The sequence below is a fragment of the Ammospiza caudacuta genome, chromosome 28 (assembly GCF_027887145.1).
Source record: "Ammospiza caudacuta isolate bAmmCau1 chromosome 28, bAmmCau1.pri, whole genome shotgun sequence".
NCBI lineage: Eukaryota > Metazoa > Chordata > Aves > Passeriformes > Passerellidae > Ammospiza > Ammospiza caudacuta.
The window spans coordinates 5299955-5318510 of record NC_080620.1 but is presented as its reverse complement, the minus strand read 5'-3'; the positions used below and the strand labels follow the sequence as shown (position 1 = coordinate 5318510).

General features: G+C 66.5%; 3 protein-coding genes across 4 annotated transcripts; all 3 read right to left on the bottom strand.

Annotated features, from left to right (window-relative positions):
- Window positions 1-390: 390 nt before the first annotated feature.
- On the bottom strand, window positions 391-3947 carry LOC131568855 (perilipin-3-like). 2 transcript variants are annotated; one of them, XM_058820988.1, is made up of 8 exons: window positions 3722-3947; window positions 2828-2885; window positions 2423-2618; window positions 2083-2165; window positions 1571-2006; window positions 1276-1466; window positions 1067-1189; window positions 391-993 (listed from the first exon to the last, which is right to left on the bottom strand). In XM_058820988.1, the coding sequence occupies exons 2-8, from the start codon at window positions 2876-2878 to the stop codon at window positions 649-651; spliced, it is 1425 nt and encodes a 474-aa protein (XP_058676971.1). In that variant the 5' UTR covers window positions 2879-2885; window positions 3722-3947; the 3' UTR covers window positions 391-648. The 2 variants fall into 2 exon arrangements, with proteins under 2 accessions (XP_058676971.1, XP_058676970.1); XM_058820987.1 differs by lacking the exon at window positions 3722-3947 and adding an exon at window positions 3253-3293.
- A 155-nt stretch (window positions 3948-4102) lies between these two features.
- On the bottom strand, window positions 4103-8337 carry PLIN5 (perilipin 5). The gene is made up of 8 exons (XM_058821088.1): window positions 8293-8337; window positions 7349-7432; window positions 7076-7271; window positions 6770-6852; window positions 6501-6687; window positions 5681-6087; window positions 5481-5594; window positions 4103-4762 (listed from the first exon to the last, which is right to left on the bottom strand). The coding sequence occupies exons 2-8, from the start codon at window positions 7397-7399 to the stop codon at window positions 4340-4342; spliced, it is 1461 nt and encodes a 486-aa protein (XP_058677071.1). The 5' UTR covers window positions 7400-7432; window positions 8293-8337; the 3' UTR covers window positions 4103-4339.
- A 1033-nt stretch (window positions 8338-9370) lies between these two features.
- Window positions 9371-18001, bottom strand: SEMA6B (semaphorin 6B). The gene is made up of 15 exons (XM_058820975.1): window positions 17784-18001; window positions 17047-17107; window positions 16807-16869; window positions 16398-16499; window positions 15655-15745; window positions 15462-15581; window positions 15285-15373; window positions 14642-14859; window positions 13614-13745; window positions 13067-13216; window positions 12410-12604; window positions 11553-11693; window positions 11367-11444; window positions 11169-11227; window positions 9371-11092 (listed from the first exon to the last, which is right to left on the bottom strand). Exons 1-15 carry the CDS (start codon window positions 17852-17854, stop codon window positions 10110-10112), a joined length of 2553 nt encoding a protein of 850 aa, XP_058676958.1. The 5' UTR covers window positions 17855-18001; the 3' UTR covers window positions 9371-10109.
- Between the last annotated feature and the right edge of the window lie 555 nt (window positions 18002-18556).

Genomic DNA, 18556 nt, shown 5'->3' with positions numbered 1-18556 from the left:
AGTCCAATAAAGAGCTCCCGGCCCCGCCTGCTCTTTGTGCCCGAGCCCCGGGGGAGGATGCCCCGACCCCCGTTCCCTGCAGGCTGCAGTAACTCTGCCCTGGGGACACTCGGCTTTGGCTTTTTCCAGGACTGATTTCACACTCGCTCCGTAAACAAGACCTAAATAAAGCCCAAACCATCCCCAGTGCCTCTTGCCCAACTGCTGGAAGTGGGAGGATCCCTCCAGGACCCCGCTCCTGATCCCGCTGCCAGCTCCTCTCCTCCCAGGGGCAGGGACAGGCTGGGGAGTGGGGGCTCAGGACATGGGGGTCCCCAGCTCTTGGGGAGGGGGTTGCTTCTCCAGAGCCCAATTCCTCCCTCCCACACCCCCAAAGAAACCTCAGTCGAGTGCAAAACTAACCAGAGTTTATTGCTTCTTGCGCTGTTGTGACCCTACAAGGGTGAGAGTCTGAAGGCACCGAGGACACGGGGGACCCCCAAGAGGCACTTGGGGCAGCCAAGGCACACAACTGCAGGTCCCCAGCAAGGGGGCAAGTGACAGAGCTGGGGCAGGCAGGAGGGTCCCCACAGAGACAGGCACAAGGTGAGGGGTGTGTAGCAAAGACTCCTAACGAGGCTTTTTGGGGAGGGAAGCAGCCCAGAATCGCTACTCCGCCTCCGGCTCCACCGGGCGCTTGCCCGAGGGGGCGAAGGGTCCCACCAGCCACGTCAGGGGGGTGTTGAAGGCCACTTGTTCCACCAGCTCGTCCATCAGCAGCCGGGCTTGGGCGGCGTGGTCGCGGGCCCGGGCCAGCACGGGGCCCGTCACGTCCTGCAGGGAGCGGACCGAGCCCAGCGCCGCCCGCAGCCCCTCCACGTTGTGCCGCACCTGCCCCGCCTTGTCCTGCACGGCGGCGGGGAGGCCCTGCAGGCTGCACACCAGCGGCTGGCAGGAGCTCTGCAGCTGCTGGCTCAGGCCCTGCAGCATGCTCACCGTGCCCGACTCCACCGCCTGCGGGGGGACACGGGGGGTGAGGCCTTGGGGACACCTTGGTCGCCCTGGGCACCCCCTGCCCCGCTCCTACCTCCGGTGGCACCTGGTCCTTGCCACCATCTGGCTGCTTCTTGCTCCACTCCAGCCACAGCTGCTGCAGCTTCTCCTGCCCTCCCTGCAGCTTCTGGTCCACGCCTTGCTTCAGGGTCTCCACCTGGCAGAGGGGCACAGCCCGGCTGGGTGAGGGCACCATGGGGGCACACCCCGGGGTGGCACAGGGGGCGCGGGGCTGGGTCTTACCAGGTCGAGGGTGCGCTGGAGCTGGGCCAGCAGGTCCTGGCAGCTCTGGCGGGAGCTCTGCAGTTTGCTCAGGGAGTGCTGGAGCGCTCGCTGCCGCACCTTGCTGGACAGGGAGCCCAGGCGCACGAAGTAGCTCTGCTGCTGCCGCTGCTGCTCCGGCTCAAAGCCCTCCACGGCCGTGGCCAGCTGGGCTGTGGGACAGGAGCTGCTCAGGGGGTGCAGCAGCACCATCAGCACCCCTCAGAGCTTCCCCTGCTCTGCCCACCCTTCTGTAGGGTTGGGATCAGCTGCTCACCCAGCTCCCCATCTGTCATGGGCAGGTAATGGTCCACCAGCTCCTCCGACTTGCCCAGCACGGAGTCCACCCTGCTGGCCACCATCTGGCCCACGGTGCTGACACCGCTGCTGACCGCTGACCTGGTCATCTCCACGCCACCCTGCACTGCCCCTTTGGTCATGTCCATCACACCGGTCACTCGGCTGGTCACCGCGTCCTTGGCCCCGGTCACGGTGCTGGACACTGCATCCCTGGCTCCGGCCACTGCATCCCTGGCCCCAGACACCGTGCTGGACACTGCATCCCTGGCTCCGGCCACTGTGCTGGACACTGCATCTTTAGCCCCGGCCATTCTGCTGGACACTGCATCCCTGGCCCCGGCCACGGTGCTGGTCAGCACATCCCTGGCCCCTGTCACCGTGGAGGTCACCAGCAGTTTGGTGTCTGAGACGATCTGGGCAGACACACAAAGCTCTGTTAAGCACTGGGGGGGGCCCAGGTGTTTTGCCCAGCCCAGCCCACCGTGGTACCTTCTGGGGGGGCTGCTGCAGGATGGGCAGCTTCTCCTCCAGCTTGTCCAGCCCTTTGCAGGCAAATTCATTGGCGGAAGAAACTGGAATTGGAAAAGGAGGTGGGTTTAGCACCCTGCTGCCCTGCAGGAGCTCTGCCAGGCCCAATTTTCCATCACCCCAAAACTCAGGGTGTGCTGCCCCCACATCTTCCAGCTTCTCCAGCTGTTTACCCCTCAGCCACACAAACCAGAGACACAAAACCAGGTCCTGCCTCTCCTGGTTCCTCACGAGAGCTCTGTGAGAGCCACTTTTGGGGTCCCCCATCCCCATGGGGTGCTGCCCCTCTCCCTGCACTCACTCTGGGGCTCCAGCCGGGTGAGGAGGGGCTGGGCCCCGCTCACCGCTGCCGCCGTCAGCGTCTTCACGCCCTTCTCAGCCACATCGCAGACGGAGCGCACGTAGGGGTGGCTCTCCTTGGTGCAGGTGTAGGCGGAGGACACCATGTCGTAAGCTGAGCTCACCAGGGGCAGGTTGGCCACGCGTGTCCCGATGTTCTGGGGGCCGGAAGGGCTCAGCGTGAGCGCGGGGCTGAGGGACCCCCAAATCTCACAGGGTGTGGTGTGTGCTCCCAACAGCCCGGGGGTGGTTTTGGGGCGCTCCCGTGGCTCTCCAAGCCCATCGGAGGGTGGGAGAACCCCGATCCCCGTCTCCAAACAGGGACCCCGTGGGTTGTCCCCAAATTCCCCGCCCCGCCCGCACTGACCTGCTGCTCCTCTGCCTTGGGCTGCGCCGGCGTGGGCTCGCTGGTGGCCATGGTGGGTCTGGGGGCACAGACGGGACCGTGAGCGGGGCCAGGCCCCCCCAGCGCCCCCCTCCTGCCTCTCCTGCCCCACGTTACCGCCCCCGGAACGGGGCAGCTCCCACGCGGTTGGGAAATCCCGGAACAGGGGGGTCCGGGGGACCGGGACCGGGACCACGATCGGGATCACAGGCGGGATCGGGACCGGGATCGCGATCGGGACCGGGATTGAGACCGGGACCGGGACCGGGATTGCCATCGGGAACAGGACGGGGATCGCGATCGGGAACAGGACCGAGATCGCGATCGAAACCGGAATCGCGATCGGAACCGGTACCGGGATCGCGATCGGAACCAGGATCGCGACCCCGGCCCCGGATCGTGCTCACCGCTGGCGGCTGGGGTCGGTCCTGCTCCGCTCGGTTCGGCTCCGGGCTCGCCCCGCTCCTCCCCGCCGCCCTTTATAGCCCGGAGCCCGCCCCGAGCGCATGTGACCGGGGCCGCCCAGCGGGGCCGGCCCGGGGCGGACCGGGAGCAGCGACCGGCGGGGAACGGGAGGGCAGCGAACCCCCGGGAACCGCCTGCACCGAGTTCCCAGCACCGATCCGCCGGGACTGGGCCGCACTGAGCCCCCCGGGACCCCCCCATTCCTCGGTCGGTGCTGCACTGACCCCCCCGGTACCGGATCCCCGAGACTGGGCTGCACGGAGCCCCCCGGGACCGGACAGCCCCGGGACCGCTCTGCAGTGACACCCCGAGCCCGGAACCACAGAACCCCCGCCCCTCCGTGGCACCGATCCCCCGGGACAGACCCGCCCCGACCCTCCCACGCCCGGGGCTCCCGGTGCTCCCGCACACCTGGCCCGGTGGAGTTGGTCAGGCTGGCCCCGGCGGGACGATGGACGGTCCTGGAACTCCCGGTGTCGCCCCGCGGGTGCTGTGACCCTGCTGTGCTTGTGACGTCGGGGATACCCCGGGCAGGCCCAGCCCCTCCACGGTGACAAGTGGGACAAAGTTCAGTGCCACACGGCCGCGGGGCACAGTCCAGTCCAGATGTCCTGGCACCTTGTGGCACCCTCTGTCCCAGTACCCCAGGGAACCCCGTCCCACTGTCCCACCCTGGCACCCCCTTATTGAGCCCCCTCGGGGATGCCCCCGGCTCTGCCGCCCGTTCAGAGCCCCCCGTGAGTGGTGGCTCTGCCACAGCACTGCAGGCTCTGAGTCATTTTAAGGCCAAAAAAGTTGTTTTCTTCTTCTTTAAACTGGTTTGAAGCTGTTAAGACACAAAATTCCAGTATTCCTGGGGCTTAGGGCAGCGCTGGATCCCAGACAGGCTCACGCTGTGTCCTCCGCGCGCCACCATCGCCACAGGAGCGGCAACGGGGTCCCACGCTGGGTCACCAGCTCCATCGCCCCCTCGTTCCTGATGGGATGGGGGTTCATGCCCCTGGGTGGGTGCCCCCGCTCAGCGGCACCTCAGTGGCGGCCGCAGAGCTGGGTGGCAGCGGGCACCCGGCGCGTCCCCCCCGCGGTGACGCAGCCCTCCCACTTGGACATGTCCACCGGGACATCCTCCGGGTACTCCACGAGCGCGGGCGCGAAGGGCCCCAGGAGCCAGGGCAGGGGCGTGTGCTGCCCCACGTGCTCCAGCAGCCCCTCGAGGCCGAGCTGGGCCCGCGTCACCGCCTCCCTGCTCTGCGCCAGCACCAGCCCCGACAGCTCCTGCAAGGAGCGGGCGCCGCCCAGGGAGGCCTGGACGCCCTCCACGCCGTGCCGGACGTGTCCCGCCGTGTCCTGCACGCTGCTGGGGAACGCCCGCGCGCCCGCGGCCAGGTGGGAGCAGGCGGCGTGGAGCTGCTGCAGGAGCCCCTGGAGCATGGCCAGAGTCCGAGCCTCCACCTGCGGGGTGGGCAGAGGGCAGCGGGGCTGGGGGTGATGGACCCCAGCCCTGCCTGGATGGAGGCACAGCTGGATGGAGCCACAGCTGGATGGAGCCACAGCTGGACTCCACAGCTGGATGGAGGCACAGCTGGATGGACCCCAGCCCTGCCTGGATGGAGCCACAGCTGGATGGAGCCACAGCTGGACTCCATAGCTGGATGGAGGCACAGCTGGATGGACCCCAGCCCTGCCTGGATGGAGCCACAGCTGGATGGAGCCACAGCTCGACTCCATAGCTGGATGGACCCACTGCTGGATGGACCCACAGCTGGATGGACCCCAGTCCTGCCTGGATGGAGCCACAGCTGGATGGAGCCATAGCTGGATGGATCCACAGCTGGACTCCATAGCTGGATGGAGCCACAGCTGGATGGAGCCACAGCTGGACTCCATGGCTGGATGGATCCATAGCTGGATGGAGCCACAGCTGGATGGACCCACTGCTAGATGGACCCACAGCTGGATGGATCCACAGCTGGACTCTGTGGCTGGATGGACCCACAGCTGGATGGATCCACAGCTGGACTCCATGGCTGCTGCTCCACCCCTGCTCCAGGTGTCCCCGCTCCAGGTGTCCCCTTGCCACGTGTCCCCACCTCCAGGGACTCAATGGCCGCTGTCCCCACCCTCTCCAGATGGTGCCATCTGTCCCCCCCCCGGTCCCTCCAGCCCGTACCTCGCTGTCCTCCATGGGCACCGCGTCCTGCTGGCTCCACTCCAGCCACAGCTGGTGCAGGTGCTCCCGGGCGCTATGCCAGGGCCCGTCCGTGCCCTGCTGCCCCTCCTCAATCTGGGGGGAGGTTCAGCCAGGTGGGAGCACTCCTGGGGGTGCCTTGGGCCGGCACGGGGCTGGCACGGTCCCTGCCCCATCCTTACCAGCCGGATGACGTGGTGGAGCTGGCCCAGGAGCCGCTGGGCACGGAGCCGTGCCCGCTGCAGGTCGCCCAGCGAGCGCCGCAGGGCCCGGTGGGGCAGCCTGGCCGACAGGGAGCCCACGCGGACAAAGTAGCTCTGCCACCGCCTCTGCCGCTCCTGCGGGGCCACCTCCGTGCCTGTGGTCACCTCCGTGCCCGTGGCCACCTCCATGCCCCTGGTCACCTCCATGCCCCTGGTCACCTCTGTGCCCGTGGTCACCTCTGTCCCTGTGGCCACCTCTGTCCCTGTGGCCACCTCCATGCCCCTGGTAACCTTTGTGCCCATGGTTACCTCCGTGCCCCTGATCACCTCCATGCCCGTGGTCACCTCCGTGCCCGTGGTCACCTCCGTGCCTGCTGCTGCTGCCACTGTGGGATCAGGGGTGAGGGCAGCGTGGCTGGGCCATCCTGTGCTGGGCACTGGAGCCCAGTGTGAGCACCCACAGGATGCTCAGCCACCAGGTCATGAGGAGATGCCACCCTGAGCGCCAGGTGGCCTCTGCGGTCACCTCAGCTGTGACAGGGGGCCAGCTCTGCTAATGTCACCCAGTGCCAAGCTATAAATACCCAGGCGGGCACACGGGACTATATTTTCTCTTGGGTTTCCAGGTGAGAGTTCACCCAGTGCCATCCCGTGTCCTTCAGACAGGGACTGGCCCCTGCCTGGGGTCACGGTGGCCTCACTGGCACCACTGTGGGACCACCACCACGCATAGCCAATGCCAGGGTGAGGGTCCCGGGAGGGCTTGGCACTGGGAGGCTTGGGCATGGTGGGCACTCACCCAGCTCCTGGTCCATCCCGGGGAGGTACCGATCCAGCAGCTGCTCTGACTTGCCCAGCACGGTGCCCACGCCCGAGGCCAGCAGCCGCCCCACGCGGGTGCCAACCACGGCCCCGAGCGCCGAGCGCGTCCTCGCTGCCACCCCGCTCACCGTGCCCGACACCAGCGCCCTGGTCCCGGCCACCACCTGCAGGGGACAGCTCAATGACAGCTTGTCCCCGCTGCTCAGCCGCCCCAGAGCCCTGCCCGTGCCCCCTGGGTGGCATTACCCTCTCGGGGGGCTGCTGCAGCACGGGCAGCTTCTCCTCCAGCTTGTCCAGCCCTCTGCAGGCCAACTTGTTGGCGGTGGAAACTGGGGATGTGAAAAGAGGTGAGTTCAGCACCCTGCTGCTTGCAGGAGCTCTGCCAGGCCAGGGTTTAGGGTACCCCAAAACCTGTGGGGTGCTTCTCCTCCAACCCTCCAGCTTGCGCAGCCCTGCGTTTATTTATTGCCGATACAAACTGGAGATGCGAAACCAGGTCCTCCCTCTCTGGTTCCTCAGCCAGTTTTGGGGTTCCCCCAGCCCTGCACTCACTCTGGGGCTCCAGCCGGGTGAGGAGGGGCTGGGCCCCGCTGGCTGCCGCCGCTGTCAGGGTCCTCAGGCCCTTCTCGGCCGCGCTGCAGACGGTGCCCACGCTCGGGTGCCGCTCCTTGGTGCGCCCGTAGGCCGCGGCCACGGCCCCGCAGGCGCAGCTCACCAGGGGCAGGCTGGCCACGCGGCTCACCACGCTCTGAGGGTGGGTGGGGGACAATGACGTGGCGTCCCCAGAGCCACCTGCAGCCCCCCGAACCCTCCGTGCCCCCGTACCTGCGTGTCCAGCCCGGGCTCGGCCGGCACCGCGGCGCTCTCGGCCGACATGGCAGCGGCGGCTGGAGCAAGGAGAGGCAGATTCTGGGGGGAGATCTGGGGGGCCGTGGGTGGGTGAGACAGGTGGGGACCCCCCCCGTGGATGACACCCCCAGCACCCCCAGCCCCTGCTCCCTGAGGGCTGAGAGCCACCAGCTGATTACCGCAGTGGGAGCGGCTGGCGGGTTCTGGGGGGCTCTCGGGGCTGTTTTGAGAGGTCTGAGAGGGGTTTTGGGATGGGGTTGCCCTCCTCCCCTGGCAGGAAACTGGGGGGACTGGCTCCCCTCAACTCCTCTTGGGATCCCCACCCTCTCTTTGCGCCGGGGAGGGGTTTTTGGGTGATTCAGCGAAGTCAGACGGGACGGGTCTGTCGCAATCCCGCGCTGGGGACCGGGGACGTGCCGCCCGGCACCGCCGCCTCGGCCGGGGCAGCCCCGGCAGGGAACCGAGCCCCGGCAGCCCCCCAGGACCCTCGGCAGCCTCCCTGGGACCCCCGGCAGCCCATCCAGGCCCCGGCAGCCCCCCCGGACCCCCGACAGCCCCCCGGGACCCCCGGGAGCCCCTCTGCCCTTTGGGGTCTCCCCCGGCCCGGCCCTGCGCTCTCCGGGGACGAGTTCTGGGGGGATTCGGGGGGGGATTCGGGGGGCTTTGGGTAGGTCACGGCGGGGGACAGCTCCCCTGGGACCCTGCGCTGTTCCCCGGAGTTTCTCGGGGTGTCCCTGGGGTGTTTCGGGGACTTTGGGACCCCCGACCACCCCCGCACCCCCCGGAGGCCCCCGGGGACCTCCGGACTTCCCCCGGGACCACCCGGAGGCCCCCCCGGAGCCTTTCCGGAGCCTCCCGGGACGCCCCCGGCCCCGTTTCCCGCCCTCCCGCTCCCGCCAAGCCCCGGGCCCGGTACTCACGGGGTGGGGGTGGGGTTCTGTCGCGACCCCCGGCCGAGATCGCGACCCCGGGCCCCGCCCAGCCCGGACCCGCGGGGAGCGGCGGGAGCCAATCAGAGAAGGGGCGGGGCCGGCTCTCAGCCAATGAGAATTGATGGGCGTGACCCGGGGGCGTGGCTTGGGGTTGGGGCGCGCTCGCCGAGGGGTCCGGGGACAGCGGGGACAGCGGGGACAGCGGGGACAGCGGGGACAGCGGGGACAGCCCAGCCCGGGCGGCGGGAACGGGTCCCCGGTCACCTCTCACGTGTCCCCCGCCGACGGACCCCGTGGCCGGTGTCCCACCCCCGCCCCAGGTGTCTCCGCCCCCGTTGTCCCCTCCCCCGGTGTCCCCACCGCAGGTGTCCCCTCGCCACGTGTGCCCTCGCCACTTGTTCCCTCCTCAAGGGACTCAATGGCCGCTGTCCCCACCCTCTCCAAGCGTCCCCATTCCAGGTGAACCAACTCCAGGAGACCCGCCAGCCGCCAGCCCGGTGTCCCCACGGCAGATGTCCCCAGGCCTGGTGTCCCCACGCCAAGGGACCCAATGATTGGCGGCCCCAACACCAAGGAACCCAAAGCGGGCCGTGCCCACGCCACTTCCAGTGTCCCTTTGCCAGATGTGCCCACCCCAGGTGTTCCCGTGCCACCTCAGGGTGCCAGGTGTCCCCAGCCCTTCGGGGTGCTCAGGCCGGGGACAGAGGGCCGTGGGTGACGCCCGTGGGTGGCATCGTGGGGCGAGAGACAGCCTGGAAAGGGGACAGGCAGGGGGCACGGGGGGTGTGGGATGGCACGGGCAGGGACACGGCACTGTCACCGCCTTATCCCCAGGGGATTCGTGGGGGAAGTGGGGTGGGGACCCTCATGCAGGGGTGGGTGCGCTGGGTGTGCGGGTGCCCACGGAGCGGGTGCCACCCTGTGCCCCCCCCAGCCCTGTGCCCCCCTCCCCGGCTCCCGGGAGGTGAAGAAGGTGCCGAGGCGGCGGCGGGGGAGTCGCCTCCGGTAACCGGGTGTTTATTGGGGCCGCGGGGTACAGCCCGCGGGCGGCCGCATGCATGGCCGCTGGGGGGGGCTCCCGCCGCCCCCTGCCCTATTTACAGCCTGCCACCCCCTGGGGACCTGCCGCTCCCCCGCGACGCGACACGCCACCCCGGGTGGGTGCCGGGCAGGGGTGGCACCGAAAGGGCACCCTTTGCCAGCAGAGAGTGGGTTCGGTGGGGACCCCCCCGCCGTGCCCCCCACCCCGGCTGTGCTTTCCAGGAGGGGGTGCCGGGGGGGGAAGGATGGGCAACCCCCAGGCTGGCACTGGGAAAGGGCTGACCCCAGACTGGGGGTGGGAGTGTGCCCCATCCCCAGATATTGCCACACTCGGGGGGCCCCCAGCCCCCCGCCCCCAAAACGCTCACCAGGTTCCATCACCACAACCAAAGCACCGCCGGCCGGGTGTCCCCAGGGGGGTGGCAGCACCCCCGGGTGCCACTGCAGGGCTGCGGGGCTGGGGGGCACAGCCCAGTGCCCGTGTCCGTCTGTCCATCCTGCTGCCCCCAGGGTGCTGCGGGCCCTGGCTCCGGCCTGGGGAGGGGACACGCTGGACGCTCCACCCCGGCAAAGGGACAACAACGCAGCCGGAGCGCAGGGCACTGCCCCACGTCAGCCGGGGGCACCCCCAAACCCTATCGGGGGCACCCAGGGGGTGCCTGTCCCCCCTCACCCACGCAGCACCTCAGCCCGTGCCCGTCCCTGTCCCCAGCGAGCCGGGTCCCCATCAGTGTCCTGGCCGGGGGACGCGCACAGGTGCCACCCTATTTTCCCGAGGGAGTCCGCTCCACGCCGTAGCGCAGGAGGTGCTGCAGGTCCGTCAGCGGCCGCGGGGTGCCCGGTGCCCGCGCTGCCCGGTGCCCGGTGCCCGTCCCGTGCCGCCCGTAGCCGCCCGCCGCCGCCTCGCCGCTGTTGAACGTGTGGTTCCTCTTGAGGTGGGCGCCGGGGCGGCCCGTGCCGTTGTTGGCGTTGAAGTTCAGCTGCTCGGGGTGCCAGGGCGGCCCCTCGGTAAAGTCTCTCCCGTCCCCGCTGGGTGCCGACACCACCCGCCGGCGCTCGGGGCTGGGGTGCGGCGTCCCCCCGAAATCGCCGTAGGAGCTGCGGGGCTGGCGGCGGGCACCGGCGGGCGGGTGCTGCCGGGTGCGGGGCCCCTCCTGAGCGTCTCGAGCCCAGTGCCCGTCACCTGAGGAGTCGCTGAGTTCGGCCTCCAGCTCCTGGTCCACCAGGATGGCGTGGCAGGACAGGGGGATGCCCCTCGGGGGGCGGCCGGAGCCGCCGTGCCCCCGCCCGGTGCCCGCGGGGCCGGAGCCGCCTCCGGGGTCCCGCAAGGCCGCGTTGATGATGTTGTGGCTCTGCTCCCAGGTGCAGTTCTGGAGGGCTCCGGGGCAGCGTTTCTGCTGCAGCGGGGTCTGCTCCGGCGTGGGCAGCACCCCCGAGTCCAGGTCGTGCTGGGTGACCTTGCCCAGCTCCTTGGGCCACCCGTTGGGCATGAGCGGGGCCAGCAGCGCTCCCCGTGCCCGCCGCTCGCCCAGGCGGCTGACGCTCACCACCGACTCACTGTGCGCCAGGATCGTCTCCTTGTCCTTGCGCCGCGCCAGCTCCTTGCGGTCCCGGTGCCCGACGAACCAGCACACGCTGAAACCGGAGATGACGGCGCCGATAACGAAGGCGGCCACGGAGGAGATCACCAGCAGGTTCACCGACACCAGCCCGTCCGGCTCGTCCACGAAGCTCTCCGTCACCAGCCCTGGCGGCGGGGACACGTCAGGGACCCGCGGGCGCCGCCACCGCGTCCCCGAGCCCGGCCCCGGCCCCGCACTCACCCTCGCACTCGCCCAGGTGGGATGTGCTGCCGCCGGCGATGTCCTGCTCGAAGGTCACCCTGGGGGGACAAATTGGGGGGTCAGTGGGTCCCAAATGGCCTGGCAGGGTCTCCCAGCTCCCGTCAGTTGCATGGGGCCTGCAGGAGCTCTCTGGGGACACCACTGTCCCCCACAGGTCCCCAGGCCTGGCAGCGTTACCTGGGGCTGGGCTCCAGGAAGATGCAGGAGCCCTCGGGTGTCCAGCCACAGTAGGGATCCCGGCTGCCCAGGCAGTTCCTGGCAGGGAGCAGAGATGTCAGGGTCAGCCCTGATGGGGGAACACAGCACCCCGGCCTGTGCCGTGCCTCAGTTTCCCCAGGCACGCTCCCAGCGCCAGGCACTCACTTCATGCAGCCCGAGTGCTGCTGGCAGCGAGCCACAGGCACCCTGGCCACGCACGGGGGGAAGGCCAGCAGCAGGGACCCCGCAGCCTTGTCCAGCTCCAGCCCCAGGAGCCGCCGCTCGTCCTCCGTGTCCCGGCCACACCTGGGGACAGAGCAGAGCTCATCATGGCCCCAGTGCTGGGGGGCCCTCCAAAGCCTGGCCCAGTCCAGAGGAGGCTTTCTCATCCATTCCCGCCAGCCTTGCATCCCTCTCATCCATCCATCCATCCATCCATCCATCCATCCATCCATCCATCCATCATCCATCCATCCATCATCCATCCATCATCCATCCATCCATCCATCCATCCATCCATCCATCCATCATCCATCCATCCATCCATCCATCCATCCATCCATCATCCATCCATCATCCATCCATCCATCCATCCATCCATCCATCCATCCATCATCCATCCATCCATCCATCCACCCATCCATCCATTCATCCATCATCCATCCATCCATCCATCCATCCATCCATCCATCCATCCATCCATCATCCATCCATCATCCATCCATCATCCATCCATCCATCATCCATCCATCCATCCATCCATCCATCATCCATCCATCCATCCATCATCCATCCATCCATCCATCCATCCATCCATCATCCATCCATCCATCCATCCATCCATCCATCCATCATCCATCCATCTATCCATCCATCCATCCATCCATCCATCATCCATCCATCCATCCATCCATCCATCCCTCATCCATCCATCATCCATCCATCCTCCCTTATCCATCCATCCATCTGAGCACCCCACCCACCCCTTTTGCTGCCCCTTCCCCTGGCACCCTGGCACTCACCTCCCGGGCTGGTAGGTCTCAAACTCCTCCAGGAAGACGCTCTGGCTGCCGGGGGCAGCGGGCCCAGGGCTGCTGGTGGCGTTGGGCAGGATGAGGAACTTGAGCACGGTGCCGGTGCTGGAGCCCAGGAACACCATGGTGTGGTTGCCCCACGGCCCCGCCGCGTTGTCCACCACGATCTTACGGAGCTGGTACCTGCGTGGGGGAGGGAGCAGTGCTGGGGTGTGGGGGAATCCAGGGGTCCCAGGGAGGGGGAAAGAGTGAGACCCCCAGCCCCACATCCCCATCTCCATGTCCCCATCCCCAGCCCTGTGTCCCCAGATCCAGCCCCACATCCCTGTCCCCATTCCCACTCCCCATCCCCAGCTCCCTGTCCCCATTCCTGTCCCTGTCCCCATTCCTGCCCACACCCCGGCTGCCCTGCCGGCGGGAGGCTGCGGCCCAAGAGCGCGGCTTGATTAATTCCCCATCAAGCAGCAATTAAGGCAGATTTAATTAGGACGAGACAATCTCGACTGCAAAGTGTATGAGATTTATCAGCTCTCCCAGCACTCCCAGCGCTGACACAAGCATGGAAAGGCAGCACGGGAGGCTCTGGCCAGCCCCTCCCAGCCCCTTCCAGCCCTCCCAGGGTCCCCAAGCCCCTCGGGCACCCACCGGGTCATGGTGCGGAGGATCCAGGGGGCGTTGCCCAGGGCTGGCACCGCCTCGTCCATCAGCGGGTGCGTCTTGACGAAGTTGAGGATCTCGTCGGGGAAGGAGCTGGAGGAGTTGTAGCGCATCCCCGGGGACGCGCAGCAGCCGGGCCTGCAGCCAGGGCACGGCTCAGTGGCGCTGTCCCCAGCCTGTCCCCAGCCCCGCTGGTACTGGCCATGGTTGTCATCACCCCTGTCCCCTTCCCAGCTGGCATTGGCCATGGTTATCATCACCCCTGTCCCCATCTCTGTCCCCATCCCTGTCCCTTTCTCAGCAGGTACTGGCCCCTGTCCCCATGCCTGTCCCATTCTCAGCAGGTGCTGACTGTGGTTGTCATCACCCCTGTCCCCATCCCTGTCCCCTTCCCAGCTGGTATTTGCCATGGTTGTCATCCCTGTCCCTGTCCCCATCCCTGTCCCTGTCCCCATCCCTGTTCCTTTCCCCAGTCCCATCACTGTCCCTGCCACTGACAGTCCTTGCCAGCCCTGTCCCCAGCCCTGTCCCTCACCGTGGCTTTGGCACCATGTCCTCTGGCACGGGTGTCCAGATGGACTCGGGTGATTTCTGCTCCCGGAACCGTCCCTCAAACACGGCGGCCACCTGGGTCATGTCGAAGGCGCAGACGGCGGAGCCGGGAATGCTGTGGGGACACGGCTGTGGGGTGAGCACGGGGAGGCCCCAGCGAGTGCCAGGGGCCCTGCACATCCCAAATGGAAACGAGCCCATTTCCTGTCCAGGACCCATCCCAGATCCCACTCAGGATCCAGCTTTGATTCTGTCCAGATTCCGCTCAGGATCCAGCTTTGATCCCACGCAGATCCCATTCAGGATCCAGCTTTGATCCCACACAGATCCCACTCAGGATCCGGCTTTGATCCCACCCAGATCCCACTCAGGATCCAGCTTTGATCCCACACAGATCCTACTCAGAATCCAGCTTTGATCCCACCCAGATCCCACTCAGGATCCAGCTTTGATCCCACACAGATCCTACTCAGAATCCAGCTTTGATCCCACCCAGATCCCACTCAGGATCCAGCTTTGATCCCACACAGATCCCATTCAGAATCCAGCTTTGATCCCACACAGATCCCACTCAGAATCCAGCTTTGATCCCATGCAGATCCCACTCAGGATCCAGCTTTGATTCCACCCAGATCCCATTCAGGATCCGGCTTTGATTCCGCCCAGATCCCACTCAGGATCCAGCTTTGATCCCACTCAGGATCCAGCTTTGATCCCACCCAGATCCCACTCAGGATCCAGCTTTGATCCCACACAGATCCCATTCAGAATCCAGCTTTGATCCCACACAGATCCCACTCAGAATCCAGCTTTGATCCCATGCAGATCCCACTCAGGATCCAGCTTTGATTCCACCCAGATCCCATTCAGGATCCGGCTTTGATTCCGCCCAGATCCCACTCAGGATCCAGCTTTGATCCCACTCAGGATCCAGCTTTGATCCCACCCAGACGCCAGCTGGCACCCAGCTCTGAGCCCGGGCAGTCTGGGCAGGGCACAGGAGGCTCTGACCTGTTGGTGGGCGTGGAGAACACGGCCAGGACCACGGGGCGCCCGTCCAGCTCCAGGATGTCCGTCACGGCTTGGATGACGTTGAAGTAGAAGTGGGAATCGCCCGGCACGGAGCAGTTGAGCCGGGCCTTGAGGAAGGACGTCCACTGCTTCTCCAGCACCCGCTGCGAGCCCCCCATGTCGTTCTTGCACACCCGGGCCACCCGTGACACCACCACCTGCGGGGGGGACACCCGTCACCACCCAACCCCTGTGTCGCTGTCCCCACCCTGGGTGTCCCTGTGGGCATCCCAGAATGGTTTGGGTTGGAAGGGAGCTGTGGGACCATCTAGCACCAAGGGAAATACAGGTTGGATATTGGGAAAAAAGTGTTTTACAGGAAAGTTCTGGAATGTTCTGCCTGGGAAAGTGGTGGAGTCACCATCCCTGGGTGTGTTAACAAAGCCTGGATGTGGCACTGGGTGCCAGGGTTGAGTTGAGGTGTTTGGGCTGGGTTGGACTCAACAACTTTTAGGGTCTCTTCCAACCCAGTGATTCTATGAATTCTGTGCATTCTGTGAGTTCTGTGCATTCTGTGCATTTGGGAGAATTTGGGGAATTCTGTGCATTCTGTGCATCTCCCTCCCAGCGGGACAGGTCCCACCTTCTCCAGGTAGTTGAACTCCATGGCGATCTCGCGGAAGAAGAAGTAGACGTGGCTCCTCCATTCCACGGCGTGCACAAAGTAGGGCTCTGCGGGGGCAGCAGGGTCAGGGATGGCCCAGCGTGGGTCACAGGGGACACGTGCCCTGTCCTGGCACGGCCCAGGGTGGGGACACACCTTTGAACCACTTGGAGTCGTGTTTGACGGTGCGCAGGGTGGGGCTGTCCCCGAGGCTGCGGTAGATGACGGCGTCGATGGCCAGGAAATCCGTCACCGTGGCGGTGAAGAGCATCCCCCCTGCAGGGGACAAGGTGTCAGCGGGGTTTGGGGACGCCGTGCCCGCTGTGACGCTGGCAGTGCCACCGCTGACCTGTGAACAGGGCCACGTTGGCGTGCTTGGGGTCGTAGGGACAGCGGGCCATGCCGCTGATGTTGTCCCCGACGGGCTCCAGCGTGTCCATCTAGAGCGGGTGACAGGGGGACGTGAGGACGCACCCGGGCACGGGGGCACCCGGGGTCCCCATCCCCAGGGGGGCTCTGGATGCAGCTGGCACAGACAGGGCTGAAGGTGTTGATGCTGCAGACCCCTCCCATGGGTGCCCCTTTCTACCTTCACCCCAAAACCCTTCCCATGGGTGCCCCCTCCTTCCCTGACCTAAAAACCCTTCCCAGGAGTGTTCTGTCCTTCTCTGACCCCCGAACCCTTCCCATGGGTGTTCCCTCCTGCCTTCACCCCAAAACCCTTCCCATGGGTGCCCAAAACCCTTCCCATGGGTGCCCCTTTCTGCCTTCACCCCAAAACCCTTCCCAGGGGTGCCTCCTTCTCCCCTGACCCCAAAACCTTTCCCATGGGTGCCCCCTCCTTCCCTGACCCCAAAACCCTTCCCATGGGTGCCCCCTTTCTGCCTTCACCCCAAAACCCTTCCCATGGATGCCCCCTCTGGCCCTGACCCCAAAACCCTTCCCATGGGTGCCCAAAACCCTTCCCATGGGTGCCCCCTTCTGCCTTCACCCCAAAACCCTTCCCATGGGTGCCCAAAACCCTTCCCATGGGTGCCCCCTCCTGCCCTGGCCGCAGCCCCTCCCTCACAGTGACCCATCCCGGGGGCTCACGCTGTAGTTGGCGCAGACGGGGTTGAAGGCGTTGGTGCCACAGACGAACAGGAGGCTCTCGTTCCTCACCAGCAGCACCTTGATGAAATTTCGGCACTCTGCCTGTGCCAGGAGAGGGGACCGTCACCCTCAGCACCCCAAAACCCCCCTCACCTCATCCCACCCCACCCAGGCCCTCATCATTGCCAAGGGATGGCTTGGGGGGGCTGTTCTCACCCCAAAACTGCACATATGGGAGCTGGCAATGGGATTTCTGGCCCCCAAGAATTAATTACAAACCAATTTAGCCAATCGGCCAATAAATCAGTGACTCAGCCGCTGGGAGGGAGTGGGGAGGTGACACTGGGGAGGGGACAGGGTGTGACACGGCCCCGGAGGGTCCCCAGGGGTGCAGATCCCACAGCTGTACCTCGTGCTTGCCCTTCATCCTGCAGATGCTGATGTCGTGCTGGTTCGAGCGCCACGTCAGCTTCTGGGTGGGGAAAAGCAGTGTGGGGACGGGGACAAAGCAACAGCACCCCCCTGAGACCCCCCTGAGACCCCCCAGAGCTCCCTGAGACCCCTCAGAGCTCCCTGGGACTCCCAGCACTCCCTGGGACCCCCAGAACCCCCTGGGACCCCCAGAACCCCCTGGAACCCCAGCACTCACGCGGTGGTAGCGCATCTCAGCAGCCCCGCTGGGCTCCAGGCTGACCCGATAGACATTGTCCCTGGGGAGGGGGACACGGGTGTCACCACCCCCCAGCTGGGGTGTGCCCTCAGCACTGGGGGTACAGGATCCATCCCCACCCACCCCGGGAAGGTTTGGGGTGCTGGGGTGGACAATGAGGGAGGTTTGGGGTGCTGGGATGGACAGTGAGGGAGGTTTGGGGTGCTGGGGTGGACAATGAGGGAGGTTTGGGGTGCTGGGGTGGACAGTGAGGGAGGTTTGGGGTGCTGGGGTGGACAATGAGGGAGGTTTGGGGTGCTGGGATGGACAATGAGGAAGGTTTGGGGTGCTGGGATGGACAATGAGGAAGATTTGGGGTGCTGGGGTGGACAATGAGGGAGGTTTGGGGTGCTGGGGTGGACAGTGAGGGAGGTTTGGGGTGCTGGGATGGACAGTGAGGGAGGTTTGGGGTGCTGGGGTGGAAAATGAGGGAGGTTTGGGGTGCTGGGGTGGACAGTGAGGGAGGTTTGGGGTGCTGGGGTGGACAGTGAGGGAGGTTTGGGGTGCTGGGGTGGACAGTGACCATCACCAGGGCAGTGTCAGTGCCAGTGACCCCCCCAGTGCCCCATGGCAGGTTTGGGGTGCCCCAGGCAGGCTCCTCCCCAGCAGAGAGGAGTGGGGAGGGTGTGGGGTGCCCCCCATGATTGAAGGGAGGTTTTGGGGTGCCGGCTCCAGACCTGTCCCCGATGAAGAGGGTCCTGTTGACCTTGAGGATGCGCTGGATGTTGAGGCGCTGGGTGCCCCCCATCTCGGGGCCCCCCGGGCGGGCGGTGCCGTGCCCCACGAACACGGGGTAGTGCTTCACATCTGGGGGGGCACGGGGGTCACACGGGCACCCCCACACAGCCCGGGTCACCTCCCTGCTGCCACCAGCCCAAAATCCCTTCCCATGAGTGCCCCTCGCCTGCCTTGACCCCAAAGCACCCCAGAAACCCTTGCATAGGTACCTCCAAAAATACCCCAAAGCCCAGCCCTGGTGCTGTCCTGTCCTATTCCAAAACTCTTTCTTGGGTGCCCCTTTTCTCTTCACCCCAATTCCCCCCAGCCCCTCTCCCTTTCCATGCCAAGCTGTGCCCCATGCCCCAGTGCCCCCTGTGCCCCAGGGCCTCTTCCTTTCCATGCCAGGCTGTGCCCCCAGTGCCCCAGCCCCTCTCCCTTTCCATGCCAGGCCATGCTCCCCATGCCCAGTGCCCCCCATGCCCAGTGCTCCCCGTGCCCCAGTGCCCCCCATGCCCAGTGCCCCCCATGCCCAGTTCCCCCCGTGCCCCAGTTCCCCCCGTGCCCCAGTTCCCCCCATGCCCAGTGCCCCCCATGCCCAGTTCCCCCCGTGCCCCAGTTCCCCCCGTGCCCCAGTTCCCCCCGTGCCCCAGTGCCCCCCATTCCCAGTTCCCCCCGTGCCCCAGTGCCCCCCATGCCCCAGCCCCTCTCCCTTTCCATACCAAGCCGTGCC

Bases quoted from the DNA above. Each gene is read 5' to 3' on its own strand.
- LOC131568855 (XM_058820988.1), bottom strand. From the start codon at position 2,878: ATGGCCACCAGCGAGCCCACGCCGGCGCAGCCCAAGGCAGAGGAGCAG. The intron at 1,467-1,570 runs GTGAGCAGCTGA...CCTGTCCCACAG, and splicing joins CATGACAGATGGGGAGCTGG to CCCAGCTGGCCACGGCCGTG. The intron at 994-1,066 runs GTAGGAGCGGGG...GTCCCCCCGCAG, and splicing joins AGGACCAGGTGCCACCGGAG to GCGGTGGAGTCGGGCACGGT.
- PLIN5 (XM_058821088.1), bottom strand. From the start codon at position 7,399: ATGTCGGCCGAGAGCGCCGCGGTGCCGGCCGAGCCCGGGCTGGACACG. The intron at 6,853-7,075 runs GTGAGTGCAGGG...TCACATCCCCAG, and splicing joins CACCCGGCTGGAGCCCCAGA to TTTCCACCGCCAACAAGTTG. The intron at 6,088-6,500 runs GTGAGTGCCCAC...CTGATCCCACAG, and splicing joins CGGGATGGACCAGGAGCTGG to TGGCAGCAGCAGCAGGCACG.
- SEMA6B (XM_058820975.1), bottom strand. From the start codon at position 17,854: ATGGGGGGCACCCAGCGCCTCAACATCCAGCGCATCCTCAAGGTCAAC. The intron at 11,694-12,409 runs GTGAGTGCCAGG...CTCTGTCCCCAG, and splicing joins GAGACCTACCAGCCCGGGAG to GTGTGGCCGGGACACGGAGG. The intron at 11,445-11,552 runs GTGAGTGCCTGG...GCTCCCTGCCAG, and splicing joins CAGCACTCGGGCTGCATGAA to GAACTGCCTGGGCAGCCGGG.